Source organism: Vanrija albida (genome assembly GCF_041260175.1).
Source record: "Vanrija albida strain AlHP1 chromosome Unknown contig_2, whole genome shotgun sequence".
In the NCBI taxonomy this organism is placed as follows: Eukaryota; Fungi; Basidiomycota; class Tremellomycetes; order Trichosporonales; family Trichosporonaceae; genus Vanrija; species Vanrija albida.
The window spans coordinates 1,343,416-1,364,449 of record NW_027191421.1 but is presented as its reverse complement, the minus strand read 5'-3'; the positions used below and the strand labels follow the sequence as shown (position 1 = coordinate 1,364,449).

At 63.3% G+C, this 21,034-nt stretch overlaps 7 protein-coding genes across 7 annotated transcripts; 3 read left to right on the top strand and 4 right to left on the bottom strand.

Annotated features, from left to right (window-relative positions):
• Nucleotides 1–131: 131 nt before the first annotated feature.
• Nucleotides 132–1,800, bottom strand: Q8F55_002162 (uncharacterized protein; the record flags this gene model as incomplete). The annotated part of the gene is made up of 5 exons (XM_069350769.1): nucleotides 132–1,215; nucleotides 1,251–1,401; nucleotides 1,439–1,552; nucleotides 1,588–1,713; nucleotides 1,767–1,800. 5 exons carry the CDS (start codon nucleotides 1,798–1,800, stop codon nucleotides 132–134), a joined length of 1,509 nt encoding a protein of 502 aa, XP_069211155.1.
• A 642-nt stretch (nucleotides 1,801–2,442) lies between these two features.
• HST6 (ATP-dependent permease) lies at nucleotides 2,443–7,511 on the top strand (the record flags this gene model as incomplete). Its single annotated transcript, XM_069350768.1, has 4 exons — nucleotides 2,443–3,578; nucleotides 3,612–6,604; nucleotides 6,637–7,310; nucleotides 7,353–7,511. 4 exons carry the CDS (start codon nucleotides 2,443–2,445, stop codon nucleotides 7,509–7,511), a joined length of 4,962 nt encoding a protein of 1,653 aa, XP_069211154.1.
• Nucleotides 7,512–9,247: 1,736 nt separating this feature from the next.
• Nucleotides 9,248–10,704, top strand: Q8F55_002160 (uncharacterized protein; the record flags this gene model as incomplete). The annotated part of the gene is made up of 2 exons (XM_069350767.1): nucleotides 9,248–9,406; nucleotides 9,442–10,704. The coding sequence occupies 2 exons, from the start codon at nucleotides 9,248–9,250 to the stop codon at nucleotides 10,702–10,704; spliced, it is 1,422 nt and encodes a 473-aa protein (XP_069211153.1).
• Nucleotides 10,705–11,132: 428 nt separating this feature from the next.
• RPA49 (DNA-directed RNA polymerase I subunit rpa49) lies at nucleotides 11,133–12,651 on the bottom strand (the record flags this gene model as incomplete). Its single annotated transcript, XM_069350766.1, has 5 exons — nucleotides 11,133–11,586; nucleotides 11,633–11,876; nucleotides 11,926–12,227; nucleotides 12,281–12,461; nucleotides 12,525–12,651. The coding sequence occupies 5 exons, from the start codon at nucleotides 12,649–12,651 to the stop codon at nucleotides 11,133–11,135; spliced, it is 1,308 nt and encodes a 435-aa protein (XP_069211152.1).
• A 259-nt stretch (nucleotides 12,652–12,910) lies between these two features.
• Nucleotides 12,911–15,897, top strand: Q8F55_002158 (uncharacterized protein; the record flags this gene model as incomplete). Its single annotated transcript, XM_069350765.1, has 8 exons — nucleotides 12,911–12,934; nucleotides 12,979–13,085; nucleotides 13,143–13,258; nucleotides 13,302–13,423; nucleotides 13,468–13,583; nucleotides 13,623–13,828; nucleotides 13,869–15,235; nucleotides 15,298–15,897. The coding sequence occupies 8 exons, from the start codon at nucleotides 12,911–12,913 to the stop codon at nucleotides 15,895–15,897; spliced, it is 2,658 nt and encodes an 885-aa protein (XP_069211151.1).
• A 620-nt stretch (nucleotides 15,898–16,517) lies between these two features.
• On the bottom strand, nucleotides 16,518–18,783 carry VPS45 (vacuolar protein sorting-associated protein 45; the record flags this gene model as incomplete). Its single annotated transcript, XM_069350764.1, has 6 exons — nucleotides 16,518–17,753; nucleotides 17,788–18,153; nucleotides 18,312–18,391; nucleotides 18,424–18,542; nucleotides 18,580–18,656; nucleotides 18,694–18,783. 6 exons carry the CDS (start codon nucleotides 18,781–18,783, stop codon nucleotides 16,518–16,520), a joined length of 1,968 nt encoding a protein of 655 aa, XP_069211150.1.
• A 303-nt stretch (nucleotides 18,784–19,086) lies between these two features.
• PPI1 (cyclophilin peptidyl-prolyl cis-trans isomerase Cyp2) lies at nucleotides 19,087–19,904 on the bottom strand (the record flags this gene model as incomplete). The annotated part of the gene is made up of 7 exons (XM_069350763.1): nucleotides 19,087–19,376; nucleotides 19,430–19,436; nucleotides 19,485–19,589; nucleotides 19,654–19,672; nucleotides 19,734–19,781; nucleotides 19,836–19,850; nucleotides 19,900–19,904. 7 exons carry the CDS (start codon nucleotides 19,902–19,904, stop codon nucleotides 19,087–19,089), a joined length of 489 nt encoding a protein of 162 aa, XP_069211149.1.
• Between the last annotated feature and the right edge of the window lie 1,130 nt (nucleotides 19,905–21,034).

Here is a 21,034-nt window from a genome sequence, read left to right as displayed (position 1 = left end):
GACAGGCGAGAGCGAAAGACGCAAGTTGCATGCTGCCGAAGCCAGCGTGGCCTCCTTCGCCCATGATACGCAAATGTTCAATGCAGAGACTCCAAATGAATACAAAGTACAACCACACTGTAATGCTCCTCTTAGTGGCCGTTTGTGTGTCCGTTGGCGCCGTTGGCGCCGTTGACACCGTTGACTCCGTTGACGCCGTTCGAGTGGCCGTTGGCGCCGTTGGCAGCGCCGAGATTTGCGGCCTTGGCCTCGGCAGCGGCCCGGGTGGCCCAGTACGTGCCCTCGGGGAAGGTAAACTCTGCAATGGCCTCGTCCAAGAAGTCGACCGAGTAGCCGCACTGCGACTCGAGGGGGACGTTGTACCGGCCCTGCTCGTTGACACTTGGGGGATACTTGAAGTTCTCGTGGAGGTGGTCGATCCACTCGAGAACGTTGCGCTCCATGCTGCCCGAGACGGCGATGTAGTCAATCAAGATGAGGTGGATGACCATTGCGCAGAGGCCGACGCCGCCGGCGTGCGGGCACACGGGCACGCCATACTTTGCCGACATCAGCAGGATGCCGAGGATCTCATTCACACCACCGACGCGGCACGAGTCGATCTGGCACACGTCGATGGCGTCGAGCTGCAGGAGCTGCTTGAAGGTCATGCGGTTGTGGGCGTGCTCGCCTGTCGCGACGCCAATGTTGAGCGGCTTGAGCGCCTTGCGGATCGCGGCGTGGCCCACGGCGTCGTCGGGCGCCGTCGGCTCCTCGATGAACCACGGCTTGAGGGGCTCCAGCTTGGCCATGTACTCGACCGCCTGGGGCACGTCCCACACCTGGTTTGCGTCGACCATGAGCACGCAGCCGGTGGGGCCGGCGTTCTTGCCCTCGATGGACGCGGGGTCGATGCTGCGCCCGGCGGGCATGTTGGCCGGGTTGTCGATGATGCTCCGGATCAAAAGGCCGCGCCGCAGGTCGTCCTCGGGGTCAGCGCCGACCTTGAGCTTGAAGTGGTTGAAGCCCTGCGCCAGGGCCTCCTTGGTCAGCCGCTCGACCTTGGCGTCGTCGTAGCCCAGCCAGCCGACAGAGGTAGTGTACGCGGGGTAGCCCTGCTCGATGACGTTGGCCTCGCGCGCGGCCTTGGTCGCCTCCTTGGCCTTGAGGAGGGCGAGCGCCTCCTCGGGCGTGATGGCGTCGGTGATGTAGCGGAAGGCGGTGGCCTTGACGAACCTGGGCGTCAGCGGGGGCGAGGCGGTGCCACTCACTCCTCGGGCGTGAAGTCAACAATCAGCTTCCACAGCGGCTTGCCGCGTGCCTTGGCGAACATGTCCCACAGCGCGTTGGACACGGCCGCAGTAGCGAGGTGGATGACGCCCTTCTCGGGCCCGAGCCAGCGGTGCTGCGGGTCGGCGACGACTGCTCGTCAGCTTCTGCCACGGGAGGGGGGGCTTACGGAAGTTCCAGAACGCGCCCATGTCGGCAAAGATCTCGTCGGCGTCCTTGCCGACGATGCGCTTGGCGATCTCGTTGATGGCGAAGCACACAATCTCGTTTCCGCGGCCGATGGCTGTGGGTCAGCTGAGGCGGATGGTAACAACTCACTGAAGGTCATGCCGCGCCCCTCGAGCCCGGCGTCGGTGTGCACGATGATGTAGGCCGCAGAGTAGTCGCATTCCTTGTTCATCGCGTCCGTGCCGTCGCCGGTCACGTTGGTGGGGAAGCGGATGTCTGGGGGGTCGGGTCAGCTTGGCCTGTGCTGCGACAGCAGCTCCACCACGCACCATGGACGCTGAAGTGGGTGATCTTGCCCGACATGGTGATGGAGGTTGTAGAGGCGGGGGAACGGGGAAAACTCGGTCCCCGCGCGGCTCTTATATCCCTCCCTCCCCTCTCCCCCCTCTTGCAGTAGTCGTCGTCGAGCAGGAGCGCGCAGTAGCAGCAGGCAGTAGCCCTCCCGGGTCGCTTCAATCCGAGGACACCGACAAATCGGTGGGGGACCCAGGGCCGATTTGTCGGGGACCCGGTCCGAAGTAGTCACGTGACCCGAGGTCGTGCGGCACGCGGACCGGTTGCACAAGAACGAGACAAGGACGAATGCGACTCACTTTGCATTCCACAACGTCGTCGATTCTCTCAAACTCTACTCTCTCGCCATTGTCCCATTGTCCTTGCCCAGGCGCTGAAGAGCCCACCCACAGCAACTTGAAACACGCACAGGCCACAACTGACCCCGCCGCTGATCCTTTGTTGAACAATGGCGCCGGCCGGGTCTGACTTGCTCGCCATTGTCGGCGGCCGTACAGCGTGCCCACAACACGGCCGGTGGCCGCGTCCGGTCCTTTGTTGGCATGGCCGGCCTCGAGCGTGCGCGGCCTCGCCTTTGTCTCAAGCATGCAACCCCGCCTTTTATCCCGCGCCCGTCAGCAGCGCTTTCTTCCCCACTGATAGATTCGCACCATGCCTACTGACGACGACGTGGGCACGGCGACGCCGCGCGCCAGCGCTTCGCGCGCGAGCTCGATCAAGGGCGCGATGGACACGATCGCGCAGGCGGCCTCGTCGATATCGTCCAAGGCGACCATCAAGATCCGGCGCAAGCCCGTCCCCGTTGTGTCGCCGCAGAGCGCCGACCCTCCCCCGCTCCCCACCGGGCGGGACTCGGCCCTCGGCGAGATCGACGAGCAAGACCCCTTCGCAAACCTCAATAGCCCGTGGGCCGGCTCGGTAGACACGTTCTACGGTAACGCTGGGGTGCTCGGCAGCCCAGCGGTGAGGGAGAGCTGGGGCCTGGCTCCGGCCGCGGGGGTCCCGTCGGCGGCGAGTAGCGCGAGATTCGACCCAGAGGCGAGGAGCGGGCGGGTCAACCTCGACACGAGTAGCGGACGGGTCGAGCCCGATACGAGCAGCAGCCACGGACTTCTCGAAGCAACCAGCGCGAAAATCGACCTGGACAATGGCCATGAAAAGACGCCAGACCCGGTCGTCGACGCCATCGACACTGCAAACCCCCGCCGCTCGATATACCCGCCCGCGGGCTTTAACGTGCTCCCCACTCCCGAGACATACCCACCGCGTCCGAGCGCTCCGTCGCCGACGGCGCGGCAGCCACCAGCGCCCGTGCCCCCGCGGTTCCGCTACTTCTTCACGTATGCGCCGCGCCGCCTGATTCTCACGGCGCTCCTCCCCGCGCTCGTCTTCTCCGTCGCCGCGTCGCTCGTGCAGCCGTACATGACAATCGTGATCGGCGAAGCGTTCGGCGCGTTGCAGAGGTATCCCCCCGGCCCGCCACTCACCCCGCCACAAACGCCAGAGCAGAAGCACAGGCTCGTCACCGACGTCGGCACCGCGTCCCTCAAGCTCCTCATCACTGGCATCGCCGCATGGATCCTCGAGTACCTCAAAACTGCGGCATGGTACTACTTTGGCGAGGGGCTCACAGACCATTTGCGGCGGCTCGTCTTCGACGGTGTGCAGCGCAAGCCGATGGCGTGGTTTGACGTCGGGATGGGAATGCAGAGCGACGAGGGGGTGAAACTCGAGGAAGGCGCGAATGTGGCGGTCGGGATGGGCGGCCTCATGGCCAAGTTTACTCGGTGAGAACGGGAGTGTGGCACGGCTGACGGTAGTGAAACGGACGATGTGCGTATCGCGACCATTACGGGTATGGGCAAGACGGTCCAGAGCATCATCACGTTCCTCCTCTGCCTTGGGCTGTCGCTGTACAAGAGCCCCAAGCTGGCCATCGTCACGCTGTCAGCGGTCCCCCTCATCATGGGGATCAACGTCCTCGCCCGCGCCGTCTGCCACCCGCTGTACGCCGTCGAGCGTCGCGGGTTTGCCGAAGCCTCAACCGACATTGAACGCGCCACGGCAGCCATCGCCACCGTCAAGGTGCACAACGCGCAGGTGACCGAGCTCGAGAGGTTCCGCCGCCCGATCGCAAACGCGCGCGACTCGCTCTTCAAGCAGGGCTTCGTCTGGGGCGCGTGCTTCGGCTCCACCAACGTCCTCATCTTCACCATCTTCGTCGCTGGGTTCTGGTACGGCGCCAAGCTCGTCAACGACGGGCAGGCGAGTGTCGAGAACGTCATGACCGTGTTCTGGGCGTGTCTGATGGCCACTGGCGCGCTGCAGGGCGGCCTGCAGCCGCTGAGCTACATCACGAAGGGCACCATGTCACTTGCCTCCCTCCTCACCGTCATCCAGGACGACGAGACGCTTCCGACCCCCGGCCCAGAAAACGGGCACGGCGTCGTCCCCGCGCGCTGCCAGGGCTCGTTCGACTTGCACGACGTGTACTTTGCCTACCCCTCGCGTCCAGACGACAACGTGCTGTCCGGGGTCACGCTGTTCCTTCCTGCTGGCGAGATGACGTTCGTCGTCGGCGGGTCAGGCTCGGGCAAGTCGACGATCGCGCAGCTCCTTCTGCGGCTGTACGCGCCCGACTTTGGCAACATTGTCCTCGACGACACCGACTTCGAGACGCTCGACACGGCATTCACGGGCCAGCGCATCGCTGCCGTCCAACAGGGGTGTATCCTCTTCGACATGTCGGTGCACGACAACGTCGCGATGGGGATGGTGGGCTCGGAGGCCGACGAGCTCGGCCGAACGCGCACGCCAGCCGATGTGTCGCGCGCTGAGGTGATCGAGGCGTGCAGGCTCGCCGACATCCACGACTTTATCGTGTCCCTGCCGGAGGGGTATGAGACACGCCTGGGCACGGGCGGCTCACAGCTGAGCGGCGGGCAGCGGCAGCGGCTTGCCATTGCGCGTGCGCGGATCCGCGACCCGACGGTGCTGATCCTCGACGAGGCGACGTCCGCGCTGGACGTGACCTCACGCGTGGCAGTGTTCGACGCGATCAAAGGCTGGCGCAAGAACCAGACGACCATTGTCATCACGCACGACCTGTCGCAGATCGGCCCCGACGACTTCGTGTACGTCATGCACCACGGCGTCGTGGCGGAGCAGGGCTTCCGCTTCGACCTGATGCTGCAGGACGGGCGCGACGACACCCCGGTCGGCGTGTTCGCCGCGCTGGCGGCCGCGCAGAACGCCGCGCCCCTCCCGCCCAAGGAGGTCGCGCCGTGGCACGACGCCTCGGCACTGCCAGAGGACGCGGTCGTCTTGCGCGCCCCCCGCCCAGACTACATCCCCACATGGGCGCGCCCGACGACCATGATGGAGGTCGAGGGCGAGTACGAGGTGCATTACAACGACCCGCTCAAGGTGTTCCGCGACACGGTGGGGGCTCCCCTCCTCGCTCGTCGGCTCTCGCTCGGCAACCGCCGCTCAATGAACGTCTCCGAGGAGAAGGCCGGCGCGCTGAGGCGCAGCCTGTCGATGGGAAACAAGCGCAGCAGCATGTCGATGGACCACAAACGCAGTCTGTCGACGGACCATCAGCCCAGCACGTCGATGGACGACAAGGAAATGGACGACAATCCTGAGCGCCCGCCGACCGCGCATAGCGACCGCAAAGTCTCCCTCTCGCCCGACCTGACGCGCGCCCAGCGCCGGCTGACCTGGTCGGAGCAGGAGCTAGGTAACGGGCCGTTCCACCAGCGCGCGAGTGTCGCCAGCGCCGCGAAGCGCAGCAGCGGCAACTACCACTACGTGCTGAAGCGGACCACGAGAGACCTGCGCGACTCGGCAAAGCACGCGCACCTGGACCTCAACCCCGGGTCTGTGGCGGCCCCCTCCACCGCCCATCACAGGCGCGGGCTCGCCGCCACAATCGCCTGGTACTACCCCTCTATCCCGCACAAAACCGCGATGTTCGTCGGGCTGCTGACCGCCGTGCTGCAGGGCGCGCAGACGCCCATCTGGTCCTTCTTCATCTCCAAGCTCATGACGCTGATCGGCGCGCCGGACGCCGCGGCGCAGCTCCCCAAGATCGGCGGCACGCTCATCGGGCTCTCCGTCTCGGGCGGCCTCTTCCTGTTCTTGCAAGAGTACATCCTGCAAGGGGTCGCCGCCATGTGGACGGCCAAGATCCGCACCGAGGCGTACGAGCGCGTGCTGGCACAGGACAAGGGGTGGTTCGACGACCCGGACCACAGCCCCGCCGCGCTGGTGCAGCACCTTGTCAAGGACGTCGACGACATGCGGCACCTCGTGGCCACGCTGCTGCCCAAGACGGTCGTCGTCGTCATGATGATGGGCCTCGGCCTCATCTGGGCCATGGTCGCCGGCTGGCAGCTCACGCTCGTCGGGCTGGCGCTCACGCCGCTGTTTGTGGCGATGTTCGCCGGCACCGAGGGGATACTGAGCCGCACCGAGATCCACAACAAGAGCCGGCGGGAGAACGTCGCGCGCGCGTTTTACGAGAGCGTGGCGAACATCCGCGGGATCCGTGCCATGGGGCTCGAGAGCAGCTTCCACACAAAGTTCACCGAGCACGCCGACGACGCGCGCAAGTCGGGCCAGGACGCGGCGTGGCTCAACGGCATCGGGCTGGGCGTTGCCGTCGCGATCCCCATCTTCGCGCAGGCCGTCATGAACTATGTCGGCGCGGTGTTCATCAAGCAGGCTGTCATGAGCTACGCGACCATGCTGCAGGTGTACACGCTCGTGCTCTTCAGCCTGACCTTTGGCGCACAGATCCTGTCCTTCAGTGAGCGCCCTCGCCGACCCCGCTGACCCCAGTCCCGTTCGTGGCGAAGACCAAGGCGGCCGCGCACGACTTTGGCCACCTCTTCACGCTTTCCACCACGACGCAGGAGAGCACGGGCATCCACCCGTTCCCGGCCGGCACCGACATCGCGTTCGACGGCGTCGCGTTCCGCTACCCGACCCGGCCGGACGTGTCGGTGCTGTACGGGCTCGACCTGTCGATCAAAGCCGGCGAGTGCGTCGCTATCGTCGGACAATCGGGCAGCGGCAAGACGACGACCGCGGCGCTCCTCCAGCGGCTGTACGAGCCGGCGAGCGGCACGATCACGCTGGGCGGGGTGGACCTCGGCTCGATCAAGGCCGCGTGGCTGCGCGCGCACATTGCCGTCGTGAGCCAGACGGCGTCCCTGTTCGACGCGACGGTCGCCGAGAACATTGCGTACGGGTCCAAAGACGTCACGCGCGAGGACTTGGTCGCGGCGTGCGAGCAGGCCAACATCCACGAGTTCATCCTCTCCCTCCCGAGGGGGTACGACACCAACCTGGGCGAGAACGCGGCGCTCATCTCGGGCGGGCAGGCGCAGCGGCTGCAGATCGCGCGCGCCCTCGTGCGCAAGTCGCGCATCCTCATCCTCGACGAGTGCACAAGCGCGCTGGATATCGAGAACCAGCGCGCCGTGCTCGACACGATCCTGCGCGTCCGGGGGGTGAGTCGGCCGCCGAGGGGCAGCACTGACGCCCAGCCCCAGACGACAATCTTCATAACCCACAGCCTCGAGGTCATGCGGCACTGCGACCGCGTCATCTGCCTCGGCGACGGGCAGGTGGCAGAGCAAGGGCCGTTTGCAGAGCTGATTGCGCGCGGCGGCGTGTTCGCGCGGCTCACCCGGACGGGTGAGTGGGAGTAGGGGTAAGCAGGGCTGCAGTCTGTGACGGGGGGCGTAACATATAATCATGAACTGGTGTGGGCGTCGTGTCAGTGGCGAGGGCCCAGCCGAAGGCCATCCGCCGGACTCGAGATAAGCAAGGATAAGCCGCGCCACCGCCGGGCGCTGGGATTCGCCGAGCGCCACGCTCGGGCATGATTGCGTCAAGCGAGGTCCGATGGGATCCGCGTAAGATCCTTCTCGTCATGAGCTATCTTGGGCGCTGGCGAGGCGCAGATCCGGATAGATCGTCAAGATGCCGATGGCGCGAGGACACGGCGTCGTCGGTGTCTGTCGGGCGCGCAAACGCTGCATCTCGACCTGCCACCCATACCCATACCACATCTGAACCCCCACAACAGCCCCATACCAGCGCCGTGGGGGAGCGGGACAGGCCCCGCTGCGCAAGCCAGCTGCGCAAGGCACCCAGCACCCACCCGAGACTCAACTCCCCGCCCAGCCTCGACTCGACTCGCAGCCGAGCGAGCCGGCCGTTGTCGACATGTTGCTAATGTTGCTATTTGTGTAATCGTGTGACTTGGCGCCGTGCCGCGCCGCGCTGCCGAGAGCAAGACGCACAACACCGCGCCGCAAGCGCCGCAAGCGCGCAACGAAGCGGGGAGGAGGGGGACGGCCCGGTGTCACCTCGTCGTCGCGTGACCACGCGCGGTGACACGCCGACTCGTGCGCAACTGCGCCGCCCCCGCCCCACCCCTCCCCTCTCGCCTCGCCGCCCCACCCCCGCCCAGTCCGGCACCGCGGCCCAGACCCACCGATGTCGTGCTCGACGCCCGTTCGGGGCGTGTCGGGACAACCCCCTGCGGAGCACCGTCGCTGCTCGTCGCGGAGAGGGCCGGGCCACAAGCGCTTGACGGGGCTCCTGCCAGCCAGCCTCCACCTCTCGCTTGCTTGTGCCTTGGGTGGGTTGGGACGGACGGTGGGACGGTGGGCCCACAGAGTCGGACGTCGGAGCTTGCTCCGCCCCGCGTTGCCGCACCGTACCTTGCTTTTGCGTTCGGTTACGGCGACCAATTGTCAGGGCGGGGCGGATTATGGCCAACCGCGGACGCCGATGGCCAACCTGGAGTGCGGGTTTCAGTGGGTTCGTTCTTAGCCGCAGATTTTGGCAAATGTGGGTGTGGGGTGGAGGGCATGCTTGCGCTGTGCAGTGCATACGACGCGGCGACGTCTGCCTTGCGTAGCAACGCTCGCGGGCGCCGAAGACGGCCCTCTGCGCTCCGTGGTAAAGGCCGAAATCGACACTCGACGCCTGCAAAATTGCTCGCCCACCCTGGCTGGCCCGATCTGTTCACGTGCCCAGCCGTGCGGCAGGGAAGCGGGTCAGTGGCGGCGCAACGGCGGCCCAGCGGCTCTCCCTGCCGCCGGTGTTTATTGGTCTCGGTCTCCAATGACACCTGATGTCTCGCGCTCCCTGGTGCCTAGGGTAGATTGCAAAGCACCTGGGCTCGGTTAACAAGACTGCGGCCCTGCGACTACTGCCAGCCAGCAGGCCGAGTTTGGCGAAAAGCTGCGAGCAAGGCCAATGTTGTGTGGCCAACCAGGCGCAGATAGGTGGGGATAGTGGGCGCAGGCGTGGAATGCATGCATGCGGCAGTGGGCGAGAGAAAACTGGAATAGCAAGCGGGTACCGCAGCTGCTGAATATATCTCGCCCCCGATTGTTGTGACGCCCACGCCCACGACCCCACTCACCCCAACATGTCCACCAGCTACGACAAGGAGAAGGCGGCCGAGCTCGGCGCGGTCGACGTGTCCAACGCCAACACGCGCGGCGACAAGAACGGAGGGTACTCCGAGGTGGTGGTGCACGACGCCGTGTTCGGCGACCTCGAGAGCGGCGGGCCAAACTTCCGTGGCGTAGGTGCTCCTCCTCACCAGTGCTGACCTCCCAGGTGTCCGCCCCCGGAGCCTTCGTCCTCATGACAAAGGCAAACTTCGGCCTCGGCGTCCTCGGCATCCCCTCCGTCTTCCACACGCTCGGCCTCGTGCCCGGCATCATTGCCATCTGCGGCATCCAGTTCATCTACGCGTGGTGCGCGAGCTTTATCGGCGAGACAAAGCTCATCCACCCCGAGATCTACTCGCTCGCCGACGCCGCCTTCATCTTCGGCGGAAAATGGTGCCGAGAGGCGTTCTGCGCGATTTTCATTGTGTTCTTCATCTTCTGCGGCTCGGGCGCTATCATCGGCGTGTCGACCGCCCTCAACGCCGTCTCCTCCCACGGCGCGTGCACGGCCATCTTCATCGTCGTCGCGGCGATCGGAGGCCTGATCCTCTCGTCGATCCGCACGCTGTCCAAGGTGTCCTGGGTCGGCTGGGTAGGCCTCGTGTCCATCCTCAGCGCCATCCTCACCGTCACGATCGCCGTTGGCAGGCAGGAGCGCCCGGCAGAGGCGCCCCAGACCGGACCGTGGGACAAGGGCTTCCTCATCGTCGGTAACCCCTCCTTCGCCGAGGCCATGGGCGCCATCAACGTCATCCTCTTCTCGTCGGCCTCGTCGCCCATCTACTACGGCATCATCTCCGAGATGAGAGACCCCAGGAAGTACCCCAAGGCCATGTACCCGTGCTACGCGTTCCTCACCGCCGTCTACCTCATCATCGGCTCGGTCGTCTACTACTTCTGCGGTCAGTACGTCGCCAACCCCGCCCTCGGCTCGGCCGGTATCCTCCTCAAGAAGATCTGCTATGGCCTTGCGCTTCCCGGTCTCTGCGCCTCCATGACCATCTTCAACCACGTCTCGGCAAAGCTCGTCTTCGTCCGCATCCTCGGTGGCACAAAGCACCTCACCAGCAACACGTGGCAGCACTGGACCACCTGGCTCGGTAGCACGACCAGCTGCATCATCGTCGCGTACATCATCGCGTCGGCCATCCCCAACTTTGGCTCCATCATCTCGCTTGTCGGCGCCCTCTTCTGCCCCATCTCGGCCATGGCCCCCATGATGCTCTCGTGGATCCACGACAACGTCCGCGCCAACCCCAACCGCCTCACCGGCCGCCAGAAGATCACGTTCGGACTCAACATCATGTTCCTCTGCTTCTGTGTCTTCTTGACCGGCGCTGGAACCTACGCCGCCGTCAAGGGCATCATCGACGGCGACAACAACGGCGGCCCCTGGTCGTGCGACAACAACTCGGGCCCCACAAAGTAATTGGCGTGGTTGTGTCTCGCTTCCCATCTTGTGCATATACCGCCGTGCGGAAGGGCCTCGCGTCTTCCGGCTCGGCTGTCAGCCCATTGTATTAGTACCATTAGCAACTCATGGATGAATCCTGGAGCAACACAGTAGTGAGGGGGTAGGAGAGTTGCGGTGGTTCCAGGTGGCTGGGCAGTGGGTTTGCCCTGCGGGATGGGTGCTGGAATGAGAGCAACGCTGGGTTAGCGCCACTCAGCGAGACGGCATCGCGTTGTCAGCAACTAGTTAGCCCTCAGTTGCAGTGACCAGACTTTGCCTTCTCGTGCCGGCCTTTGAAATGGATGAATGATTGCATGACCAAACAATGACTGCGTGCCACATGGCCGTCAAGGGTGCCAACTGGCGGGTATTTTGAAGAATGCCTCTATCTCTTCAAAGCGACTTTATCGCTTGGTGGGGCCGCGGCGCTTGATCTTGGGGAACTTGACCGGCGCCTTGAGGACAGCACGGCGCAGCTTGGCCGCGTCCGCCTGAGACACGCCGAGCTTCTCGCGCTCAGCCGGTGATGCGAGGTCGGCCGAGCATCCGAGCGACTTGAACATGTCGGTGATCTTGGCCGGCGTGAGGGAGAGGTCGCGGGCGACCCTGCTGATGTCGACAGACCAGCCGTCGCATGCAAGGTAGCAGACACAGATCCAGGCCAGGAGCTTGGTCTTGGTCTTCTCCGTGACGGTGTACTGCTTGCCCTGGGGCTCGGCAAAGCGGGTGAGCAGGCCGTTAAGCACCTGCTGAGGGACACCAGGGAACTTGGCGGGGAGCTCAGACCTCGACGTCTTGGAGAGCTGACCCGCGAAGCTGTAGAACTGCAGGAGGCAGGCGAGGTAGTAGAGCATGCGCCTGGGGATGTCAGTGCTGTATCAGGAGCGCTCAAAACAGCACATACAAGCTGTTCTTCCGTGTCGACGAAGGAGCGTTGACAGCCACACGGAGCTTGTCCTCGATCCATCTGCTGCGGCGGTATGGTAGAGCAGCGGAGCGACCCCGGTCGTCGGTGGCCTGGGTGATGGGCGTGACGTTGATCGCGCTCCATTCGGCCTGGGGAATGATCGCCTCGCGCGAGTACACCTCGGCCGGGTTGCTCGTCTCGAGGTTGGGCACGGGAATCAGTTCGGATGGGGGAACGGGGCCTAGTTGCGTCAGTGAACCTGGCATCGGCAAAAGCCCGAATCCACTCACCCTCCTCCTTGGCCTCCTTGCCTCCAATGCTCTTCATGAGGTCACCGCGCACACCCTGCATGGCGTTGATGTCGACCTTGTTCCTCTCCTCGGCCTTGATCTGGCTCTTGGCCTTGCGCGTTCCGAAGGCCTCACCGAGATCGTTACGCTTCGCCTTCCACTGGATCGCCTCCGCACTGGGCCCTGTCGACAGGAGTGGTGCTTCCCGCATGCGCTTGACGCGGTGCGCCAGGAGGTACAGGGGGGTGGAGGGGTGGACATGGAGCGTCTTGGAGGAGGGGTCGTAGAGGGCGGGGACATACCTGGGGTAGCCATTAGCACTTCAATAACCGACGATTGCCTGCGCTTCACTCACTGGCAGTCGCTGCCCTCGCCGCCAGTGTTGTAGTCGCGGTTGGTCGAGAAGTACTCGACGTCCTCGGTCTCACCAGCGATCAGCGTGCGCTGCTTGGTGATGTCCGCGGTCGTGGCGGAGGGATCGCGCGAGTAGATCTGGAATGGTGTCTTTGAGCTGGGACGGACAGAGGGGAAGTTGACTGAGGAGGTTGGCTCGTCAGCGCTACGGTCTTGTGACGGGCAGTCTGTTCGAGGACACTCACCGAAGGCGGGGCCGACCCCTGTGGACGACTCTGCGACGACAACGCTGACGTTGCTGGCGACGCCATTGCTGGCCATCGACTTGCGCTTCTTGGACTTTTTCGTCTGGTCTTGTGAGCTTGACGCCATTGTTGCGACCTCGTCGATGGGGCAAGAGGGAGCTACAGTAGGATGTGAGGATGTCTCGCTGCGAACTTCATCACCACAGCCAAAATCTCAGATTTCAGCATTCTTCAGGCACGCGGTCACGTGATTCATCTCAACTTGGACCTCCACCACACAAACAAGCAGATGGACCCAGTCCACTCAGCCCTCCATCTCCCCCATCGCACTCCTTCTTGCATCGTACCGCAGCTTTCGAGGACAGGCAGGTAGCACTGGCTTCAACATGGGTGTTCCAGGTCTCTGGGACGTGAGTAGATTTCTACCTCTCCACTCACATCACTCACGCCGCAGCTCATTCGGCCGGCCGCCGTTAGGACCAGTCTGTCCGCGCTGGCGCGAGAGGCCTTCTTGTCGAACTCTAATGGCCAACGAGCCTTCGTAATTGGCATTGATGCCTCGTAAGTCTGATATATCTGTGAGGTTCATGGCACCAGCTGATCGCCTGCCTTGTCCAGCCTTTGGATCTTTCATGCCCAGTCCACACAGGCTGGCAGTAACCCTTTCTTGCGGACACTGTTCTATAAAATTGCAGCCCTGCTGCAGCACCCACTCTTGCCGCTGTTTGTTTTTGGTGAGTCTGTGGCATCTCTGAGCTCATGTTAACCACTTGGCAGATGGTCCCAACAAACCGCAGTTCAAGCGAGGCCAAAAGGTCACAGGGCAGTTTGGCCGGAACGACTTCCAGAGCCGGCAGTTCAAGCAGCTGCTTGACGCTTGCGGGCTGGAGTGGTGGAATGTGGGTCCCGAGTACCTCATCGTTGGAGTATACTGATAATTCAGGCCCCGGGGGAAGCAGAGGCGGAACTGGCCTTGATGAACCGACAAGGCAAGATCGACGCCGTCCTCAGCGACGACGTCGATACCCTGCTGTTCGGGGCCAAGTGTCTCATTCGGAAGTGAGTATGGCGAACGTGACCGAGTGCTCATAGGCCCAGTAACTCTCCCACTCTGTCTGGGACGAGGTCAAACGCGACTCAAGTGGATCAACGGCACTATGAGATGTTCACAGCGTCGGACATCCTCAAGCATTTGGACGCGGATGGTTCCGCTCTGAGTACTGAGGAGGACTTGCGAAGAGCTATGGTTCTGATTGCGCTCCTCGGAGGCGGCGACTATGTCCCCGAGGGTGTGTTCCAGTTCGGTGAGTGGCTCTGCTGAGTGCTGCTTGTGCTAATCCGCAGGGCCGAAGATCTCTCTCGGACTGGCCCACGCCGGCTGCGCCGACTTTCTACGGCATTACGAGAAAGATCGGAATATCAGCGCTGCCAGACTAGACAGTGCTAAACGCAGAATCGAGGAGGAACTCCGCACCAACTCTGGTGGATACGTCGGCCGGCGATACAAGACTCGCGCCGAGGCACTGCAGGCCACCAGCGGTTCAACAGTCTTCCCCGCCACGTCTTTGGAGTCATACTTGAACCCAGTGACAAGTGGAGTTGACCCTCAGAAGGGCTGGCCTGGCTTTGGCATCGGACCAGCAAGTCAAACCCGCGGCCTTGCACGAAATACTGGGCGCGGTGACATTGAGGGCATGGCCCGCGCTTGCGAAACCTACTTTGAATGGGGAACGGTCGACGCCGTCTGCAAGAAGTTTGCCGGTGAGGCGGTCAATCTGTTCGGTGCAGATATCGTCACCGCCGCTCGCCAGCGTCTCCTCGCCGTCGACAAGATTTCGACTCCATCTAGGCCAGCGCGATCCCGAGCCCCGCCGACGCCTCCCGACGACGCCAGCTCGCCACACCGCATCACGTCCTTCTTCAGAACCTCTCTCCCGTCGTCGCGGCGCATGCCCCGGGTTGACAGCTCCAAGCCTAGCCATTTGTGCAAGATCCACTCTTCTCGGAAGGAGCCAACGAGCGACGACATCACGGAGTATCGACTGTCTTTCCGAACCGACTACTTTGCACAGCGCTGTCGGTCTGCAATGGATGGTACCCGGCTTGACCCGTCGCAGCTCACCGCGACACAGCGTAGCTCGATGGGCCTAGTCGAAGAGGGTCGCTCGGCGGCCGACGCTGCACCCTTGAAGGAAGAGACAAGGATGTGGGTTCCCGACTACCTGCTGCAGTCTGCTTGGCCCGTCATCGTCTCCAGCTATGACGAGGAGCTCGCTGCGAAGGAGGCTGCGAAGTCCGCCCCGAAAGGGAGGGGACGTACCAAGAAGGCGCCTCCAGCAAAGCCTCGGCAGGAGGACTCGGATGCGTTCGTGGCCTTCTTTAAATCGCCACCGAAGGCTCGGGGGTCATCGCGTTCCCGGCGGCAAGACGGATCGGACTCGCTTCCGTCGCCAGAGTCTGTTGGCCGCGAGCTATCTGAAGTGCCGTCGCAGAGTGAACCGCGATTAGCTCGCCGGGTGTCCCCTCCTCAACGACTCGGGGCAAGGTCACAAGCAGCTGCCTCAACCAGCCCCATTCTCTTCATTGACGATCGTACTCCGGAGCGTGAGACCAGCCGCAGGCGCAGCGCGACAGCCCAGTCAAACCAGACTGGATCGGCCGTCGACCCCATCACGATCGACTTCTCGTCGGGCGAGGAGTTGACACCAGTTGTACGGAGGAGGCCGCCTCGGGCTCAATCTCGTAACGACTCGGGTGCTGGTGCTGCATCCAGAATTCCTCGCAGGGCTGCGGCTGCGGTCACGCCTTCATCAGCCGGTGCTTCTCGGGCCTTGTCGACCGCAGTTACTGGACCTCGCGCAGCGTCCAGAGAGTCTGTGCTCTCGCCAGAAGGCTCCCAAGGTTCGCCCGTCACGCGATCTCAAACTCGAGCTGGGCGATTAGAACAAGCCACCTTGGTCACAAGTCCAGACGTTGCTACCCCACTTGGCGTTCGACGATCCGCAAGGTTATTCAGTGGGACCGGTATGGGATCACTGGAGACTGCATCACCGCTCGCCTCTGCTCGTGTGTCGGCACCGGGCGCTACTGCCACCCCGCGCGGCCAAGCCCGCAGGCCAACTTCGCCCTCCATGTCCACGGCCACCACCGTTTCGCCGACCAGCTCACGCGTTTCATCACCGGCATTGAGTCGCAGCCACTCTATCGCGGGCAGCACCTCGGGCCGTTCCGAGACGAGCTCCCGCGGCTCGCCAATGTCGGTCTCTGTTGCAAGCTCGCGAGGCTCACCGATGTCGATCTCTCCGGCGCCCTCTTCAACCGGCCGACATTCTCCTCGAATTGCAGCGGCAGCAGCGGCATCGACTCAGGCTGATGCAACGCCGGTTCACGCTGCCGTCCGACTGCGCTCCTTCGTCGACTCCGGTTCGACGCCGACTTCCCGAAGGGACTCTTTGAATCGCCCTCGGACCTCATCGACATTAGCGGCCTCGAGCGTTACTCCCGCACCGGTGTCTGCCAGGACCCGAGAGCAGCCCTTGTCAACGCCGACGAGGAAGTCTCCTAGGTCAAGGCCGAGGACCAGCCAGGGCCGAGCGGCCGCACCGAGCGCCCCGACTGTCGCAGGTACCCTCGACAGCTTTGTCATTGCCCGCCCCCGATCACAGACGGCTGCCAGTAAGCCGAAGAAGACCACGCCGCGCAAGAAGCGGACGAGTGTACCGTACTACGTCGTCACGTCCGAGTCGGAAGACTTCGAGTACATTGATATGACGGCGCCGCAGCCGAGCAAGTGATGCGTACGAAACGTGTCCATTCCCAATGTCAACAGCTTGCACCTCGCCGGCGTCATATCTGTCAACACTTTGCACTGAGCAACCATACACACCACGCACCACACGCATAGCACCATAGCACCAGCCATGTCATTGTAAGCATCACAGTAGCATAGCCCCTAGCATTAGAACATCTAGATTGCATGACAACACCCCGCGCCTAGCGCGGCGGGGTGTTTGATCTCGAGGCGCGCTCCTCCATCCTCTGGCGGACGTTGCCCCACAGCCTGCCCGCGCCATCGCGCAGCCCCTCGCCGACCTGGGCCAGTGGCCCGCTCCCAAGCGAGAGGTTGCCGCCCACCTCGCCCGTGCCGGCGCGGTAGAGGCCTGACCCGCCGGCGCCGCCGACACTGAGCTCGTATCCGCCCGCGCGGAGGTTGAGGCTCGGGCCCGCAGCCGCAGGGGCAGGGGTCGGGGCGATGGTCGATGCCCCGGCCGAGAGGCCCGCGGGGGCCTGGTACATGGACTCTGGCCACGTCTCGGCCGCCTTGCTCACCATGTCGAGGAAGGACGCCGAGTTGTGGATCGTGCTCCCGCCCAGCAGGATGCGCGTGCCGCCTGGCCCGCCGGCCGCGTCGCTTGCGAGCCGCTGGTTGAGGAGCGCGACGGCCGAGGCCTCCTCGTACGTCGTGCCGCCGAGCATGAAGACGATGATATCCTGCGGGCGCTGGGTGCGCGCGGCCTCATCGCCCTCGATGAAGGGGTACGACTGGGTCGTGAGCCGGCCTTTGAGGAGCAGGTCGAGCGTCTCGAGCAGGTGTGGCGTGTGCTGCGTGTACACGTTCTCCACGCCTTTCAGCCCCTTGATGGCCGACTTGCCGCGCGAGAAGAAGTTTTCGTTCATGAACAGGTCGTCCTGTCTCACGTCGGCACCGGCAAAGTTGAGCATGACGTAGACGAGGCGCGCGCGGTCCGCGCCGACATTATTCTTGATCAGCGCGTCGACGACGGCCGTGATCTGGTTGCCGTAGAACTTTTGGTATCGCAGCGCGTAGAGGATGGCGAGGCGCAGCTTGTTGGCGGCTGGCACCTTGGGCGATGCGATGAGCGTCATGACGGAGCGCAGGTCGGTCTGGTGGCTCTCCTGCGAGGCGAGACTCTGCTCGACCTCGGAGACGGCGAGGAGGTCATCGCGCTCGACGATGCGGCTCAACTCGCCGACAAGCGTGACGTGCTTGGACACGTTGCCGCCAAGCTTGCGGAACTCGGGGTACTCTTCCACGAAGCGCTTCATGTCTGCGACCGTCTCGATCCGCGACGACGACACGTTACCGATCGTCGAGCTCTTGGACGAGTAGTCGGTGACGTACTGCGAGAGCGACGCTCCGAGGTCGCCAAAGTTGGCGTACAGGTTGTCGGCGAAGAACGGGTCTGAAGAGGCGTTGAGCACGAGGTCCTGGTCTGTCAGCCTTGTCCACCCCGTCTCTCACCCTCAGCTCTTGGCGCTCCTCAGTGGGGATGTGCACACGGCCGTTGTTGATCCCAAGCAGTTCGTGCACCATCGCCTCATACGTCCACTGGGAGAGCAGCGGGGTGACCGGGTCGTTCCTCCGGTCGAGGATCAGGATCTGCGGGGTCGGGCCGGCCGTCGAGCGGAACTCGAACAGGTCGCGATATGGCGGGTGGTTGAGCGCGCCGTGCAGGTCCTGCGCGAGGCGGTACCCCGACGCGCTCATGCGCTCCCACCGGATAACGGGGCGCTTCTTCAGGCTGAGGAGAACGGCGAGGATCGCGCGCAGGTGGTTGTCGAGCACGGGCGGCGGGATGTCGTCCGGCGGGGGGAGGTACAGAGGTGGCTTTGGTCAGCGCTGCAGGGGGGCTAGACACGTACGTTTGGGGGGCCGGCGCCGCCGTCGGCCAGCGCGTCCTGTGTGAGCGTGAAGAGTGATGGGTTTTGCGCGAGGTAGTCGGCGAAGAATTCCTGGCGTTAGCCGGGGTCGGTGGGCACGCGCACCTGGACCTCCTTGACGACCTCGAACTCGTCGACCGTGGCCATGTCCTCGATCTGGCTCTTCTGCAGCACGTTGGAGAAGACTGCCGTCAGCGACGCGGCGTGAGGCACGTACACAGCCAATATCCGCCGTATCTTGGCTTGGCGAGCTCCTGCTTGAGGAGCTCGATCGAGCGGTCCGACGGCGTGAGGAAGGCGATGCAGTTGAGGTGCGATAGGGGTTCTCTTGACGCGCTGCACGGTGAGGGTGGGGAATAGCGGGCCGGCTCACTTGTCTATCCTGTCGGTCAAGTACACCTCGTGCGAGAGCAGCTCGGACTGGGTCGTGACGAGCGACACGATGGGGGTCTGGGGGTGTCAGGTGAGGGTTGAGCGCTGGACCCACCGTGTGCGCGTCGAGCAGCAGCACCTTCATGCCCGGGACCTCTGTGATCATCTTGAGCACATAGGTCTGGACTGCTTTTAACACGTCCATGGTGGGCAGCGGTGGTTGTTGCAGCAAGAGGCGACGACGATGGGGGGTATATCTGGGAGAGAGAGTTGGCGTGTTCGTCGAGGTGGAGGACCCCGCGTCATCGTTTAGGACGGTCCATCTGGTGGCACGAGCCAATTCGCATCTACACACGTCGCCAGTCAACCTCGAAACCACACTTTCGTCTGCATCGTGCAACACCCCCAACAGCACCTCAATTTACTTTGCTTCATCGAGGCTATGGATATAGATGAACTACACTACACCATGCCTGTTTTCACTTCACGACAGACAAGGGGTCGTCATTTAGACGGTGCCCGAGGCCTCGATCTTGATCTCGGCCTTGGTCTTGCCAGACTGCGAGCCGAGCGACTCGATCTTCTGGACGAGGTCCTTGCCCTCGACGACCTCACCGAAGACGACGTGCTTGCCGTCGAGCCACGAGGTGACAACGGTGGTGATGAAGAACTGCGAGCCGTTGGTGTTGGGGCCGGCGTTGGCCATCGAGAGGAGGAAGGGGCGGTCGTGGCGGAGCTTGAAGTTCTCGTCGGCGAACTTCTCGCCGTAGATCGACTTGCCGCCAGTGCCGTTGTGGCCTAATGAAATGGTTAGAATTGGGGCGCTACGAACGTGGCGGAGGGTTACGCACGGGTGAACTGAAGGAGGGTCAGCGCTCAACTCGCCAAACAAGCCATCGCACTCACGTCACCGCCCTGGAGCATGAAGTCGGGGATGACACGGTGGAATCCCGAGCCGGCGTAGCCGTAGCCCTTCTCGCCGGTGGCGAGGGCACGGAAGTTGGCGGCAGTCTAGACGCCCTAGTCAGCTCATGGCTCGATCTCAAGAGTCCCGAGGACTCGCTCAGCCGCTAACCTTGGGGACAACGTCGTCGCTGAGAGCTGGTCAGCACTGCGGTAGTGTTGCAGGTGCCACAAGGGGCGGGAAACACTCACTAGAGCTTGAAGACGATGCGGCCAGCGGGCTGCTTGTTGATGGAGATGCTTCGAAGCGTCAGCAAAGCTCAACATAGCACCTAGAGCGCGGTTGAGGCTCACTCGAAGAACGCGTTACTGCGTAGAGCGTCAGCAAGAGCCCAAGAAGACGTGTAGAGCTACTCACGACATGTTGGAAGCTGTGTTGGATGATGTAGAGACGAAACGACGAAGGAAGGACATGTTGCGGGATCAAATGAGAGTGCGGGTGTTGTGCAGCAGACAGATGCGATACTGGTGAGTTTGAGTCGCCTAGGATGAGGGCCCGATGTAGATACTCACACTTTGATGGGTGTTGGTGTTGTGGTTGAAGAGGAAGATTGCAATGGGGAGCGAGGAAGAGGGGGTTGTGGGAGAAGGTGATAGAACGGGGGCTGTTCCCTGCTGCCCCTCCTCCCCTCCTCCAGCGTGTCATCGCGCACCAACGAACGCGACAGAACGTCATCACTCGGGACGGAAGCAAACCTCGACATGAATCGGCGTTATACACGTGGCAATGCATCCGTTGTGTGGCGCGTGGCGCTTACGCTACTCTTATCTCTCGTCTGTCTTCAGCGTCCAGCAGGTGTGCACTCAACGACGGATCTTGTGCATCTGTGCTCGAATGACAGTCTTCCGTATGCCCTTCCAGTACCCGGAGTCGCGGCCCGAATGGAGGTCAATCCCACGCGGTCAACCCACGAAATCTACAACCTGCGTGGAGGGGCTGAAGGTCTCATCGCACGTTTCAGGACGCCTTCCTCGGGGTCGGCGAACCCTTCGAGCTGTCCGGCCCAGAGATCACGGACATCTGGAGGCACAAGGGCCACAATATTCGACAAACCAAGCCTCACCCCCGACTCGAGATATACCACACAATGACCTGGACCGTCCGGCTCTACCGATGGCATCTAGCGGCGTCTACATAGCTCCGCGCCTCGAAGAGCCTGCAGGTCTTCGATCGCGTTCCTGCTGCTAGAGGGCCTTGCGAGTGGTGGTCGGGGACGAACCTACTCCGAAAAGTGGAAACCCGCGTTGTAGTATGCGTCGTCGACATTGCCGCCGTCGTTGATGGTCATCTCCTTGTAGTCGACCCTGGGAGCCCGATGCCCGAGTGCGGGCTCGCTGGGCCTCTCCTCCCCCTTGCCCTTACCCGTGCCCTTAGTGGTCAAGCCAGACGGCCCGGTTTCGGAAGCAACCACAGGTGCAATCATAAGTGAAGCGCAGGGGTAATTATGGCAGGTGCAGGTGGGGGTGGGGTAAGTGTGAAATGTGGCAGGTGC